The sequence below is a fragment of the Mugil cephalus genome, chromosome 7 (assembly GCF_022458985.1).
Source record: "Mugil cephalus isolate CIBA_MC_2020 chromosome 7, CIBA_Mcephalus_1.1, whole genome shotgun sequence".
In the NCBI taxonomy this organism is placed as follows: domain Eukaryota; kingdom Metazoa; phylum Chordata; class Actinopteri; order Mugiliformes; family Mugilidae; genus Mugil; species Mugil cephalus.
In genome coordinates, this window is record NC_061776.1 from 12,054,356 (window position 1) to 12,070,896 (window position 16,541).

Here is a 16,541-nt window from a genome sequence, read left to right on the forward strand (position 1 = left end):
GAAAACCCTCCTGACTTATCAGGACATTTTCAAGTGAAGGTAAAAGCAAGGAGATGCTAATAATTTATGCTCTTTTTAATGATAAATGTGCTTGTAGTCCATTTACTATTATTAACTGCTACAGCTTATATTTTATTCCCCAGTTTACTCCACTTTTATATTTAAAACCATTATGTTTACAGATAGTTATGAATTACAGCTTCAATAGAAGAAAACTGCTTTTTGATTAGCTTGCGTTTCTGGTTAAGAGAAAAAGTTTCCATCTGAAGAGCATGCTTATTTAATCTGGAGATCAAATTGTCCCACTGTGTTAAGGCAATTATTTTGTTTTGCTTTTTAATTGCTGCTGTTCTGAGTGGTGGCCATTCTGTAGAGCCAGGGCAGTTGTTGGCCGTGGTTTCAGGGGTTTTAGCAGGATCTTGGGTGCGAACCAAATCTACTGAAGGGATTTACATAATGCCTCTATCTGCGGCCTCAGAAAAGACAGAGTCAACGTGTTGGACATGGAGCAAACAAAAACTCAGCATGAAAAGATTTTCTTCTCTTCACAAAGTCTTATTGGAATCTGCTACAAGGTTTAGTTTGCAGCCAATATTTTCCCTGACTAAAACCGACTACCAGGAAACTGGTGTGGTGTGATGAAACGCTCTGCAACACTTACGGATCTAATCATATATATATTTTATCTAAAATTCACTGTCAGGTAGTTTCTTCCTAATAACTGCATGAAGACGGACACCGCTCACTGAAATCTAATGTGTAATGTCAATGTCACTCACTAAACATGATGATTCTGCCCAAGTTTTATTTCTTTGGTATAAAATCATCACATTAAAGGTCAAATTTAGTTTAAAATAATATACAAAATGTCGTATGAACAGTGACTTCTCACTGTTAAATGTACTCTAATGTGTACAGTATTAGAGTAATAATGCTTTTACTTCTCAGTTTATACCTTTTATTTGTATTATGAGATTAGATCTATCCAGCGTTTTACTCTGTCAACATGTTACCAGCTCATCATATAAAGATTTATAAAGCTGCTGAATTTAGTTCACAAATAATCCAGTAATACTGTACTGTACTTCACTGCCATCTGTCGGCGACTGCAGCCCCTGAACCGTCTCCTCTCACATCAGGCTACATTTTATTTCATCATTTATTTATTTATTTATTTATTTTTACCAGAAGTTTTTTTTTAAAGACAAATAAACGTTATACATACATCAAATACCCCCTTAATATATTACAATACAAATACTGTGAACCCAACACACCGCCAATCTTTTTCCATCAACAGACGGAGAGAATGAAAAGAAATGAATGATGAATAACGGGCACATACATAAGTATTATACAACGGTAATTTGACAACTCAATTGTTAGCAATAACTTACATAATCGTCTCGCACAGACAGTTTCATTAGAATAAATAAATAAATAAATAAATAAATAAATAAATAAATAAATAAATAAATAAAATCCCAGATGGCAAAAACTGGCATGTAGGGGTTTTTAATTTTTTTTTAACCTTAAGTTGACAGGAGCTTCTTAAAAAAAACACATTTTATATGTATTTTGACCTCGTTCAAATCTCGCGAGAATTCTCGGAGCTTTGATAAAAACGCGGCTCCAGGTGTTTCGTGATTATTGCGGTTTATAATGTGCTTGTTTAGGTGAGTGCAGACGGATCTCTGCTCATTTTAATAATCCGGGACGCTTGCTGGTTAATTAATGTCGCTTGTTTTCGCCTGCCTGTCCCGGGAGAACCGAGTGTTTGACGACAGAGCAACTTTCTCCATGTGACGTGTCTGTCGGAGGAACCGGTGGAGAAGCAGACATGATGCGTTTAAACTCCGGTTTTTGGCTCATTAATGATTTTTCACAGCTCGCCCTTCGCTAAGTTTACTAATTATGAAGTTTCAAGCGAAAAGCTGAAGAGTGACAGACGCGGATATATATATAAATATATATATATGTTATCTGTTTGAAGTGGCAAACATAACAAATATGGAGTTTCAACAGGTTTTGAGTAAAATGAAACTCAGAGTAACGGTTTCCGACTGAGGCTTTGAATCTTTTTTCTTTTCTTTTTATTTATTTTTTATTTTTTTTATATATATATATATATTTTTTGTCATGGGCTCGGTGACTTCTGCTCTAACCAGGACGAGGAACGCGTTGGTGAAAGTGGGTTCAGAGCCGGAGAACCATGACCCGGAGAGGAGCCAGTCCGCCCCGGAGTCCGACCGGCAGAGGAAGAGGAGCGCCCGGTTCAACGTTCCCAGCCAAGCCGGACGACAGAGTTCCCGGCAGTCGCTGTCCGAGGTCCTGAGCAGACAAGACTCAGACGGAGGCAAAAGTTCAAGGAAAAAGGCTTCAGAAGCTCCACTGAGCCGTGAGTATACCTGGTCTAACGCATTTATGTCGTGAACCCTACCTACAGAAACCTGTCTTTCATTAATGGAAGAAAAATACGTTTTCTCAAGAGTTTAGATGGCTTGCGTGTTCATTTGAGAGACTGGTAATGGTGCATTTTACTCCACTGGATTCATTTATAGCTACACTTACTAACTACAAAGTTAGAGCGTGTCCATACTGGGAGTGGGATCATCTCAAAATATGTTTCATTGTATAAACACTGAACCTATTGTATAATTCTCTGCCTAATGCGTTTAAAAACCAACTGTACCTTGTTTTTATTTTTATCATACTCGTGTACAGCAGATTAAATGGTAGAAAAGAGATTTGTTTTTTGGTCTGAACACTGTTCGTGATGCTTGGATGCTGCCAAAGTGATGGACTGATTAAGAAATTGTTGGTTACAAGTAGCTTTTGTAATAAATATAAATCAGTACAGAATCGTGATCTGTTGAAGGTCAACGCACATTCACAATGTTATAAAAATTGTCTAGACGCTGTTTTCTTATTGTGGGATGCTGTGTAAATCTTGAGCGTTACATTTTAATTTATTTATATTCCTTTGCCTTCTACTTTATTGACATATCCACACGTCCTGAGAGTTTGTAGTGGGTCAACTTACAGCTACATTGTTGGTGACTGGGGCTGTTCTGCATACATTTTAACTTTTAATACTTATTATATAGTATATACTGTATCACACTGATCAGCCATGCAATTATGACCACCAATAGCTCTGGTGGGGGATTCCCTATCCATAGCACTCAGTACTGATTCAAATGTGGTCCGAGGAAGGAAAAGAACTCATCGGCCGCCAAGGTTAACTGATGCATGTGAGGAGTTGAGGCTTGTCCGCGTGGTCCGATCCAACGGAGGAGCTGCTGTTGCTCAGATTGATGGCTCTGATAGAAAGATGCCGGGATGGATGGCGTGTCACAGTTTGTTTAGTGTGGGGCTGTGCAGCCGCAGACCGGTCAGTTCAGTGCCCACGCTGACCCCTGTCCGCTGCTGAATGCACCCACCTGCGCTCGGCTACAATGAGCATCAGGACATGAAGCAACAGAAGAAGGTGGTCCGGTCTGATGAATCTTTTACATCATACTGATGTGTGACTTAGTTTGGCGACACATTTATCCACTGGTAGGGAATATATCTTCTTCACAACAGATACTTTGGCTTGTCTTATCAAGGACCTCACAGGTGGAAACGCTCATATTAATGATGGCGCATTAAATGTCCCATTAAACTAGTCCAGTGATCCGTTGTCTGTAATACCAAGGCTCTTTGAACGTTAATCTAAATTGGATGTTATTAATGGACGTGGCTGATTACACCTCTGAAAAATGACGGTGGGGCGCAGGCAGACGATGCTGTTGTGGAATGATTTTTGCTTAAAAAGTTGAAGTAAAAGCAGTGACACCAGCACCATTTAAAGGCATCCTACGGTCTGACAGCTTCCCCTTGCTTTGGATATTTTAACTTTCAGGACTTCAGCAGTTATTTTACACCACTGACATTCAGCCAGCTATATGTGTTTGGCTTTATAATTAGATTCTTTTGTATTGATCACCAGCTCAAAGTGCAACAATGGGATTTTGAAACGCAATTGTTCAGCTCTTGCGAGAGTGACCTTCCTCAGATTTGGAGACCGCGCTGGCCGTTGTGTTAATAGATGAGAGAAACTGGTCACTTCAGAGGATCATGCAATTATGCTACAAACAAACAAACAAAAAAAAAAAGGTATTCAATGAATGATGCTGAGCTCTTTGAAGGCCAGCCTCAATGCAACATATCTCCACTACCCGAGGATCTCTTTGATGTCTGATGAGTAAAAGAAACAAAACTAACGGTCGTGTTCATTTGAACAAATTGAAATGTTTTTTTCATAGAGATGATTGTTCAAAGTTTACTGACTAGGCTTTAATGCTCAAATACTAAGTTGATGTGATGAAAGCACGGTGAACTCGTTGTATAATCTACAACTACACTATTTCATGGTGAGTCAGTTCATATTAACGACTAAAACAACAGCTCGTTATCTGTTTTTATGAAGCGAACTGTGACTTTGCACATAATGAGTGCAGCTCAGTCTAATTCCCTTCAAATAAAACATTTTCACCATGATTTTTTGGTTTTATTAATGCCTTTAATCCTGTTTATCTTCACCTCGCTCCACTGCTGTCACCTCTAGTTCCAGCTACCTGCATATCTGTCCCAGAGGGAAACACGTCTCCCTGGTTGGCTCCTAAAATACCACCTGTACTGTGGCGTTTCCATGACCATATGACAGCGTAGACTCCCATTGAGTTTCCTCCCTGGTCCCGAGTGATGTTCATGTGTGATGAGGATTCTCCTCCCTGACTCACACATGACTTCACGCTCATCTGCTCCCTCCTGAGGAACAAAACACAGACACCTACCTCCCTGACATCTTGAGTGGTTGTGTCAGACAGCTCTCAACCACTTTACCGGTTATGGAGTAAACAGATTGTTGAGAACACTTTGACATTTGCTCTGACAACTTTGGACCATGACTATTATCTGGGCTACCACGGCAAATAAGACGACAACCCCTGTGATTAATATGTGTGGGTTATTTTAAACGGTGCTGAGGCAGTTCCAGCCTCCCAGAGTGCACGAGAGCGGTGTTGCAGGAAGTGTCTTGTAGTCGCGGTCAGGTATAAGTATATAATCTATTGGAGAGACTCTATAATAATAATAGTGATGTCGAAGGACTGCAATTACCCGACACTTGATTTCACTGCTGGCACAAGAACTAGGTCATATTCAGAGAGAGGGAGATTCAGGAGCTCGTAGAGCATTAGTCATATTGGATGGCATTTTAAAAGACAACACATTTGGATGCAAAACAATAGAGTAGAGCTGTGTCACACTATTTCAAAAGGGAAAGATTACACATGCAGACATGTAGTAAAAAATACACACACATATATATTAAAATGTCTTATCATGACTTTATGAGGTCTTAAAATTTGAAGGTATTTTTGAGGTAAATTTTGAGACCAAAAGAAACATTGAAAAAGTGTGTGTGAATAATTAATTTATTAAAAAACAAAGATGAACTGGTAACATAAAAACTGGAGTACTGTGAGAGCATTTGCAAATTGTCTCTGAGAGCGGCAGAACATACGTGGATGGAAGTTCAGAGCCTGTTACACAAGTGTTTATACGCACAATTTATTCTCCCAGCCTGTTTGAGTTCTGTTGTATGATAGTGGTCTATGGTCTTTATCGTAAACTAAAATTGTTAAGTTAAAGGTGTCACTGGCTACAATTTGAAGTGGGGCTGAGGTATTAAATACAATATTGAGAAGGTCATAAAAAGTCTTACAAAGGTATTGAAATTAACTTCAAGATTCCTGTGTATACCCTGTATATATTTTAAACAAATTACTGCCTATCCAGCAGCGCTAACAAAAGATTGCCATGCTTACTGTGGAAGAAAGCTCAGACCTTTTTGTTTGTTTGTCTGTTTGTTTGTTTGTTTGTTGTTTTTGCTTGCCTTTGATGATCTGGACACAGGCCTGATGTTATTACCATTGGAAACATCGGACGTGTGGTGCCGCCTCAAGTTGCCCGTTTCTCAATCAAAGTGTTGCACTTGAACGCTCACACCAGCAGGTGGCAGTAGTCTGAAATTGTCTTTCAAAAGGTGGAAGAGCTACTTTTAGCTGAGAGACTATTAATCTTATAAGGGCGAAAACCATCCACAGTTTTTTTTTTGAAGATGCAAAACGAGATCCTCTGAAGTGACTAGTTTCTCTCATCTACTAGCACAACGGCCAGTATAGTCTCCAAATCTGAGGAAGGTCGGTCTCACAAGAGCTGAACAATTGCGTTTCAAAATCCTATTGTTGCACTTTGAGTGCTATGTGTGCCCTTTGATCTCGGCACTGGTTTGCTAAGCTGTATCGTCCATCAGTGAACTCTCCGTCCAAATCATCATGGTGAATAAAGATCCAACTCCGGCACAAAAATTAAAATCACAGATGACCGTTTCCTTGGTGTGTCATAGCTTCCAGCTTGTAAATGCTAACTGGGACGCACCAAGTGACTTCTTACCAACGTTTGTGGAACATAATTTTGGGGGGGGGGGGAATTTTATTTTTTTTTTAAAAAAGTTTCCAAAACTCCACATAAAAAAAATCTCATTAAGAGGAAGGATTAAAGTCTGAAAGGGAAAGGATTGGTGGCAACCAAAGATTTTTGTTGCTGGAGAGCGCCGAAAGAAGAAAAAGGGCTTTTTTGAGAGCATAAATGTTTGTCAGTAAAGCTTATGTAATTACTCCAATTGCCAGAAGGGAGAGACAAATTTTCCACTTCATAACTTTAATATCTCCATGGTGATTTATGTCAATGCATCCTGTATAAATTACTAGTGCGTCTGCTGCTATGTGGAGATGCATCCTTTATTAATAAGTAAGGAGGCATCAGATGGCCTATTGAAATTGAATTCTCCATGCAGCTGAGATGATTGGATTGTTAAGAAATAAATAAATAAAAACAATTCAACTTTTCAGTGTAGAAAAAGGCTTTTGGTTTGACCTTTATTCACACTCCCAGTAAAAATTTCTTTTATTTGTGGGAGATTGCACATTAAAATGTCTGAATGCCTAATCTGAATCAACAAAAGACTATTTTCCCTGTTTATTTTGTTACATTTTGATTGGACATTGAATGAATATTCATTCATACCAATACAGTATCTGAACTAAAACCCCAAAATCGAGCTGAGATAATAAACAAGAACAATCTGGTACACATCAGAGACAGGTGATCCAGCTGTGACATGTCACAAGTAATTCATATCAACTTCAGTTGGGATCCAGAACGTGTGCCTCATGTGACAAATGTGTGCTCCACCGCTCTGCCTCACAGTGGGAGGAGGATGTAGAGCGCGAGGAAAGACGAGAGGAACCATGAATCTTGAGTGGAAATTTAGGGCATTTATGTGCAAACAAACTGCGGTTTAGCTTTGTTGGTACATTAAACAATGAGGCAGTGGTTGAACTTGTGTGCAGGTGCAAGGGCAGTAAGTTCTGGGAGGGGCCTTTAAAACATCCTTCAGTGTTGGTTCCTCAGCTCCACATGTTTTATAGTTCATGTGTTCAGTCTTTGCGTTGAGTGTTTCCTACTGGTTGTTTCAATGTTTTTAGCCGAGCTAAATTTGTTTGTGATCAGAAAATGGGTTTAGATGATGGACACAGGTAGTAATTATCTCCAGTATTATATAACGTGTTATTAAATTATATAACTTCAAAGTACCTGCATATGAGTGTCAGTGACACCTCTGTAGTTTAGAATACCTCTATACGCAGTATTTTTCCATGTATTTAAATAAAAGGATTTATGAAAAAAAGTGTTTTTACTATCAACAATCATTTCTTTTTCTGTTTCTAGCATATCAACTGTCCCAAGGCCATGAGTCCCTTAATGAGGGTGTCATAGTTTGCACAGTATGTGTCTCCATTACGTGCGGCATTTTTTTGTTTTTTTTTGTGCAGGATGGCAGGAGTTCTGGTCCAAGTAACCGATTAGTTGCTTCGTTCTGCCGGGGGACAGATGTCTGGCTCTTAATCAAAAGGTTTACATTTGTATGCCCTCCTGACCTGACATCACCCCACTGGTTCTCGCCTCTTTGATCTGGACTCACGCTGGTGCAAAAGTCATTAGCTAAAGCTGTGGTTCACGACGCAAGACATCCACTCTCCGTTTCCTTCAAGGTCTCGGTGCAGCGGGATTCAGACGACGGAGAACGACAGTTCTCTGAGCTCTCTCTGTTTTGTCAGCTCATTTCCCTCAGGTTTGCTACGCAGGCTAACATTACCCTTAAAGGTACCTCTAATGAGCATTTAGCAGGGGAAAAGAAACGCTCACTTGCACCCTGTGTGTCTTAATTACACGAGTGTGTCACTGTGGTGACAGGGTGTGGGGACTGACAAAGTGTGTGTCACTCTGCAGTCTAGGGGAGACCTCTAATGAGCTTGTTTTTCTGTCTGATTGCATCGTTGTTGTCTTGAATTGTCATGTGCTACTGGGACAGATTACATAATCAAAAAAAATAAATAAATAAAAAAACCCAAAACAATTGAATGGATTTGGATAGATTGCAAAACAAAATGATGGTGAAATGTCACATTATTAGCATCCAGTGAGATGTGCTGCTAGATTTGATTTATTTTTGATATAAGATTTTTTTTTCTTTTTGTTTTTGCATAGGTTTTAAACCCATCACAAATAAAAATGGGATGCTTTTAAGGGTTTGGATGAATTTGGTGCAACACGCCGTTTCTAAACCATAGTTAGTCCTCATTTCCTTTTTATCCTCACCACTAATTAATGTCTGTTTGGTGATGGTCTGTCCCACTGTTTGATGGCCAGATCAAAGGTTGAGCGATAGTTTATCCTCAATGGACATCAGTAGAAGCAAGCAGCTGTGGTTTTGAGCCAAACAATCCACTTTAGTATTGGTTTATTACAAAAAAAAAAAAATCTTGAGATGTACTGATACTATAACTTTTGTAAACATCCCATCAAATCTGAATTGAGTCCGGTTTCTATTGCGTTACTCCAACAAGCACTGACAAAGATGAACAAAACAGACCCAGAGAAAGACTCAATAAAATTACTCTATAATACGGATTCAGAAACCGTAAAACCCACCTAATGAGTGCCGTATTAACCCCTTGTCATCCTCTGTGAAATGTATGCAGTATATGTCGGAAAGCACTTCCTGTTGCCTAGTGACCATAACATTGCCCGAGTAATGACCCTTGAGGAAAATGGATCTTGACAAGGGTTCAGTACATGTATGGGTAGAGGATACACCTCTCCAAGCAGCTGGAACCACTATAAACAAGAGCTATATATAGATTATTTAGCTTGACAGGAACGGGAAGAAAACCTTGGCATTTTGCTGATGGAAGAACTGCTCTCACGACCAATAATATTTAAATTCATTGTCAAACTCTCATGTAACATCAGCTATATCTTGTATTCCTGTCCCCATCAGATTCTTACATGTACGCTTCAGTCACATGTTTGTATGTCTCCTCTCTTTGTCTCTTCCTGACCGGGCTCAAGAGAATCAAATTAAGGATCCATAAAAGCTAGTATGGATTTGGAAAAGTGGATTAGCCTCAGTTTCATTTAGTTTTAGTTCATTTCAGTTATGATGAATGTAGCTAAATAAAAGATGCTAACGCTAAGAGTTTAACTGAGAAGTAACGATAGCCATATAATAATGTAGCGTCTGACACGACGTTAAAAGGATGACGAGGTCGAAAATATTCTGTTATTGTTATTTATTGTTGGAACTGAAATAGTGAATGTCGACCGTAACTACGCCAAAAATAACAACATCCACAAACTTATCTGACAGCCTTCCAGAATGTAACTTTACTTATCTGACATAATAAATGTGAAACCCCTACACCAGATTTCAGTGCCTGGATCCCAGTTAGAGATCCATTTACTTCTATTTTATTTGGCTTTAGGAGATATCTGTAAAAATATATCTCTGACTGCTTTTAAAATCTGTTGGTTCAGTCAAATGCACAACAGCTCTTCACCATTTTTTAAATTAATTTTACAGTTTAGACACTGTTGAAGCCTATGACTCAAACTAATGTGGCTAATCTCCATGATCAACTGCCATTCAGTGGCCGTAACCATGGAGACGGGGTGACGTCACGTGCATACCCTCTAAAAACGTGTAAAAACTATCCTGAGCCACTACACTTTACCTGGCTACCTGACACAAATGTATTTTTTCGATTTATGCTGACTTTACAGAGGCGAAGAAGTCGGAGGATCAATTATGTTGTGTTTAAATGTTTTGATACGATGGATGTTTTCATCTCTACAGAAAAATGTTTCCAACTCTACCTCATGGTCACATTAGAAGATGGAGAAATAAGGCTGTAGTCATAGAGAGATGCTAAACTTAAATTTGAATTCTAACGCACACTTTCTCAGTCTGAGAAAGAACACAAATTGTGCTTTGTTTCTAACCTCCCAACCCTGTTTGATGATCCAACAGATATTTTGCCTGAAGCACCTTTGTTCTGACTGATTTTGGTAGGATGGTGGGATTTCGTGGCAGTCCGCTCGGCTGTTGTGCTGTTTACCAGAACGACTGCCGAATGCACGCTCTGGCCTTTTTGCTTTAAAAATAATTTCACAGCGGTGACCTGACCACCAAAGCCTAACAATGCTTTTAGCGGAGTGTTCTATTAAAAGCCTGCACTGCAGCTTTTGTAGGGTAACACTTAAAGTTGTAGAACATCATGTAGCCTCCTAAAGCATCATAAAAGTAAGAGCAGCAGCACACTCCCTCCGTTAAGTGTGTTATGTAACCTCCACTCTAACTACTGTAATCCCCAAATGCATTAGACAGGAGGCTCTGAACACACAGCAGTGCGCTTTGACAACAATGATATACACCTGCTTTCATGAAACGCACTCTCAGAGAAAATCTTACCCTTTGGCACCTTTCTGCTCTTAATTACTCCCATTGTTTTAGACTCATTTATCAAGGATGTATTTAATATTGTCGACGGCACTCCGCAGTAATATGATAATGTCATTAATCCCATTGACGCAACTGTGCTCCCAACAGGCCAGTCACATTTAAATGTACAAACAAACGCTAAGGGTTTCAAATAAACAGCTGTCTGCGCTTCGGCTGACAAAAGTGAGGAACGACAGAGTTGCACAGTATTCGCAGACGTGCCCCGATTAACATAAAAAGCTGCCACTTGACATTGCAGCGCGAGACTGTTGCAAAATTAGGGTCCTCACAAATTGCTACATGCAGAATGGATCTGAGGCTGGGAGACCCGGGTGACAGAAGAAGGAGAACATAAAGAGTGCTTACTGTAGCTCGCAGACGAAATGAGAGGGAGTGTAATTATCTAACAAGTGTATAATGTGTCCTCTGGAAATGTACTGAGTCCAACCGGCTCCGTTATAATTAGATTCTGATTGTGATCAATCTACTTTTTTTATGCGTTAATTGCTGCTGACGGTGTTGTTATGTATTTACGTCCGGGTTTTACGTCATGATAATCACTTTTTATGAAGGTGGTTGTTTCACCACACAGACGTCTAATAGCATTATTTACTAGTTGTCCGAAGAAGTTGCAGAAACAGTTTTCAAATGAGAAGTAACAGTAAACTCATTACACTCATTACTCTACTCATAATAAGAAAACACGTAATGTATTTATGCATTTATAAATAACATAATCATATTTGTTTACGGTTGTGTTTACCGTGTGTTATACGAAGCTGAATATGTTCTGAAAATGAAAAGTTAGATCTGAAATTCATGAGAAAATAAGCAGCATTCACTGGTCTGTGATGTTGTGGGCGTGTCCTGTTGAAGGTCTCACATAGTCTCCTGTGGTTGGACGGGGCGGCTCCGTGGGTCTACCTCCTGACTAATGATGCCGTCCACATGTTGAAAAACAATTTTCTTGTCTCCAGTTTGTTTGTAGCTGACAGTTGGTCAATAGTGGATGTGTTGGGCTCTGGTTGCCTAGGTAACCCTATTGTATATATTTCCTGAGCAAGAGATGAAGCGATGTTACCATGTATGATGACACAGCGACATCTGGGTTCACCTGATACTCCAAGCCTATCAACTAGTGACGTTTGATACCACCGGTTTATATCCGATACGGAGTAAAATGCAGACTGGTATCGGGGCGATACCGATACTTTGTACATAAATAAACCTGAATGTGTCTGATAAACCTAAAAAAAAAGTAGTATATTTAAAATCATAGCTTCATAAAGAATACAAGACATCAGAGTAATTTATTTATTTATTTTAAACTCAGAAGTATATTGAGGTAGTGACCTCATTTACTATATAGACGAGCTAATACAACAACAGAAAAACCAAACAGGACACAATCATACATAATGTGAGAAGTTTCTAACTCTAAAAACTAAAAAAATTAAAATAATAAGACCATTAAAATAAATTGTGTAATTGTTGAGACTTCTGTCCACGTCATCATAAATGCCTCATATTCTGTGTTGTGGTTTAACCTGAGTTTGTGTTTCACAAGGTTTGTTCTGTTGCCACAACTCAATAGTTTAGTTACTTTCCGCCATGTTCCTGTTAATGATATACATCACTTCAAACAACTGAAGTATCAATATTTTGATTTGAGAATCACCCCCATGCCGCTACTGTCAGTGTGTTTTATTTGGAACCTAAGTCATGGGCGACATTTCCTTCACGTAAATGATCCCCTTAGAGTTCAGGTATGTTCACACTGGTGCAGCCCACTCTGCATCACCCCAGCATTTTTTTGCCGATAAATCACTAAATTTCTGTACAGACTTTTTACGTAGGAGGTTGTCTCACCACACAGACATCTAGTCGATGGATCTCATCAGGACTCCATTGTCTCTTGTCCCCACACATGACTCCAGAAGCATATGAGAGATTGGGCTGCTTCAACCTCCCTTTTCCATTGTGGAGAATAATAATAACGGAGGAGTATCTTGATTAATAATTTGCATTAATATATTCATAGCTTATCCAGATCAGTTCTGAGGTTGCTTCCTGGATGGATTTTACATTCATCAGGTTTATTCTTTAGTTACTGTTGCTGCCATAAAATCTGGTGTCGCACCACAAACAAACTGCACCGAACTTACCTGACGTTGTGTCAGTTTTGGTTCCAGATATTGATCGAAGCCCAGATAAACCGTGTTAACAAAACAGGTTAGGTGGAAAATCCCAATATGCCCTGAACATATCAGTAAAGTGTATTTCCCTATGAATAAGTTTCCCTATGAATGCTGCTGACATTAACAGAGGTTTCTTGCAGTTTTAGGGGAGGACACATATTTATGACTCCAACACCAAATTAATTCTGAAACGGTGAAACCGTTTAATGGTTTTTACTCCAAATCAAACAAAATCTTAGCAAATACTTTTAGTGATGCATGACCTTCATATGTAACGTGTTTAGAGACAAATTCCAGTTTGTTATACCACAGCTTGAAAGTCTGGGACTTGAGACACCAGATTCTTTAATGCAACAAAAAACCAGGGCATTTATCTAACTCTAATCACAGGTGTGAATCCCCATCTGCTGCAACAGTCTGGCGCGCCCGTCATACACCCCCAGCCACCTCCTGACAACTCTGCTGAAGTTCATGAATGCGGCGTTGCATACATTAAAGTAGAGAGTAATCCATAAGCGATTATGTTGTACTTAAAACTAATTGGAAAAACAGTATAAACACATATTAGGAAGAGTTGTTCATTAACTCTATTTATTAATGTAGTAATGCTTCTAAATCCCCGCCCTTTGTTGTCACATTGCTTGGAATATATTACACTGATTGTGGCAATATGAGAGGGAACCGAGAGGGAGAGGAGTAAACACAACACACTTAATTCAATATTGGCTTAAATCATTTTGCATGAAGAGCAAATAAAGAAATTACAGCTACAACACTTGTACGCATGAGCAGTGTGAACAAGATTCAAGTAGATGCGGTTTATTTGCACATAAATTAAGCATGAAATTCATCATTCGCCAATTGCATCATGTCTTCTAATCTGTGCGCATGCTATTATAGGCACATCAATTGGGAAGAAGGTGTGAGAACAAGGCAGAAGCCCTTTTTTTTTTTTATAAGAGCACTCACAGGCACTAATCAGGGGGGAAATGAAACACGAAAAAATTCCACAGCTAAATGTCAGATGGTGATAATATGTGGAGCTTTTCATCCTTTGTTGGTCTGGTCTGTGCGGTTGTGTGTACGTCTGTGCGGGTTACGTGATGAAATGTGTATTTGTAAAATTAAAGGTGGCTCAAACCGGCACGAAGGAGAGGTTTTTCCACTCAGAGCGATAAAGAAAGCGGAGTCCTTGCTCCGGTGTCAGTTAATCAGCTGCCTTTTAAAAGGACTGATAATAATAATGATGACTTCTTTTCAGAGCGACAGTACGTAACAGGCTCCAAAGGACCTTCATCCTTCTGTAGCTGAGAAAATAAAAGCAGTGGCATTGATTTAATGACTAGCTTTGCTAGTCTAAGCGCACACATAATCACTCTGCCCCTACCTCCCTACCCTTCCTCCTTTTCCTTCTTTCCTGTTTGTTGTCTCTTCATCCACATGTTGTTTTTGATCAGTTTAGACTGTTTCAGTGCGTGTGAACAAAACAAAAAGAATAGACTCCAGTAGCTTACCGTGCCTTTTCTATAAATTCTTGACAGTAGGAGGAGTCACGTTCATTTAAAGACCTCCTGAGATGCCCTCTACAACCACCACCACCCACCACACACACCTACTGTACCTCTTGGGGAAGAGAGACAAGAAGAGAGAGACGGAGAGAGAGAGAGTAGGGAGGGAGGGAGGGAGGGAGGGAGGGTGGGAGTGGTGGAGGAGCATAGAGCGAAGAAAAACAAATCAAGAGCCATAAGCTCCTTGAAATGAGCTTGTTGAGGTGTGAGTAACGGAAAGAGGGAGAGAAAAGCTATGTGTAACAAAGCCAGGGGGTGGAGAAGGACTTGAGAGGAAATTCTCCCGCTCCGTGCTTTGACAGTTCTCCAGTGGAGTCAGATTAGCCGGAGTCAGAGGACTACACGTTTTTTTTTTTTTTATTTCTCTCCGAGAGGAGAGTTGCCCAGCTTAAACTGAAACAACAAGAACGCGCCGCAACTGACAAGAGGCACCGAAGCGAGATTAAAAGGCACGAGGGCGACCGGAGGGTGCCAGAGACATGGAAGCTAACTCTAAAAAACACCGCTTCAGGAAGGGTCGGAGTGCCACCTTCAGCATTGATGGTTTCAACATCACCATAGGTAAGAATCTGAGCATGTAGAAGGATAAAGTGTGATCACATGTGGAAGTGTGTGTGTGTGTGTGTGTGTGTGTGTGAGGCAGTGCTACACGGTGACATCGTTAAACACATCATCACCTTTCAGCTTCTTTGCACAACTCGGCGCGTTAGTCCGTTCTGCTGAAGTTGGCGCTTGCCTCTGTGATGCAACTACACCATGGAAACAAGGGGGCTTCAGTCTAAAGCTTACGTCACCAGGAATTCATTTTATCGTCTTGACAACCAGAGTGTTGAGGAACTTATGTGCCACTTCCCTTTTTTTCTTTTTTTTCTTTTTTCTTTTTGCAACACGTGTGAAAACGCTCCCAGGAACGAGTGTTGAAACAACAGCTTCGGAGTAAGAGAATGATCTGTGCCGGCATTTCAGAGAATTGTGTTCTGAAAACCGGTTGCAGCTTTGTTTTGTACACACTAGCGTTAACCTTTCGCCAAAAGCAATCGAGTTGTGATGGTAAACAAAATGTGCTGTCAGCCATGCTCATCACTGTTATGATGCTAAAATAGAAAAAAAGTTTGCACAGAACTCTTAGAATAAAGCATTAGTAGAAACCTCAGATGACCTGTAAGACTTTTGCACATTCATTTTCAGACGTGGTAAAGCACCCCTATCTGTGCTGTAATGATAGGGGTTTGTCACAGTTGAGAGTCAAGGCATCACAAGAAGCCAAAAAGTGTGCACGTTTCGTTCATTAGTGGATACCTCATCAGATTTGCTATCAAACCCGGTAAGCATGGTTAGTTACTATTGTTTACCCTGACGTAAATGTCAGGAATGCTTTTACAGGTGGAGACCACTGACATTTCTTCCTTCCTCATCTTTTCTGATTAGCTGCTATTGCTAGTGTGAGGTGATACCTGGACCCTACAAAGGTTGCACAGGCGGTTGCCAGGAGACAGTCAGTTACTCTAGGAGAGCTGGACAGGGCGAGAGAATGTCCTCCGCTGATCAGCAGGACCGGTATCCGCCTTACAAAATGACCTCCAGCAGGCCACTGGTGTGAACGTCTCTGACCAAACAATATGAAACGGACTCCGTGACGGTGGCCTGAGGGGCCGACGTCCTCTAGTTGGCTCCTGCACTCACTGCCCCACACTGTGGAAGAGCAGGATTGTGAGGTCCACTTCTGGCGCCTTGTGCTTTTCACATGTGGTAGACGTGAAACGATCTGGAGAACCTTAAGCAGTCATTGTTCAGCATGATGGAGGGACAGCGATGGTCTGC

At 40.2% G+C, this 16,541-nt stretch overlaps 1 protein-coding gene across 4 annotated transcripts in view; it reads left to right on the forward strand.

The window, feature by feature from the left end:
- Window positions 1-1,620: 1,620 nt before the first annotated feature.
- Window positions 1,621-16,541, forward strand: part of pde1cb (phosphodiesterase 1C, calmodulin-dependent b) — a 103,510-nt gene continuing 88,589 nt past the window's right edge. For 2 of the 4 annotated variants that reach the window (XM_047588656.1, XM_047588657.1), the window contains exons 1-2: window positions 1,621-1,676; window positions 2,169-2,398. In XM_047588656.1, coding sequence (XP_047444612.1) covers window positions 1,663-1,676; window positions 2,169-2,398 — 244 coding nt within the window. In that variant the 5' untranslated portion in view covers window positions 1,621-1,662. Of the gene's footprint in view, window positions 1,677-1,802; window positions 2,399-14,869; window positions 15,282-16,541 lie in introns of those variants that run through there. The other 2 variants (XM_047588658.1, XM_047588659.1) reach the window with 2 other exon arrangements.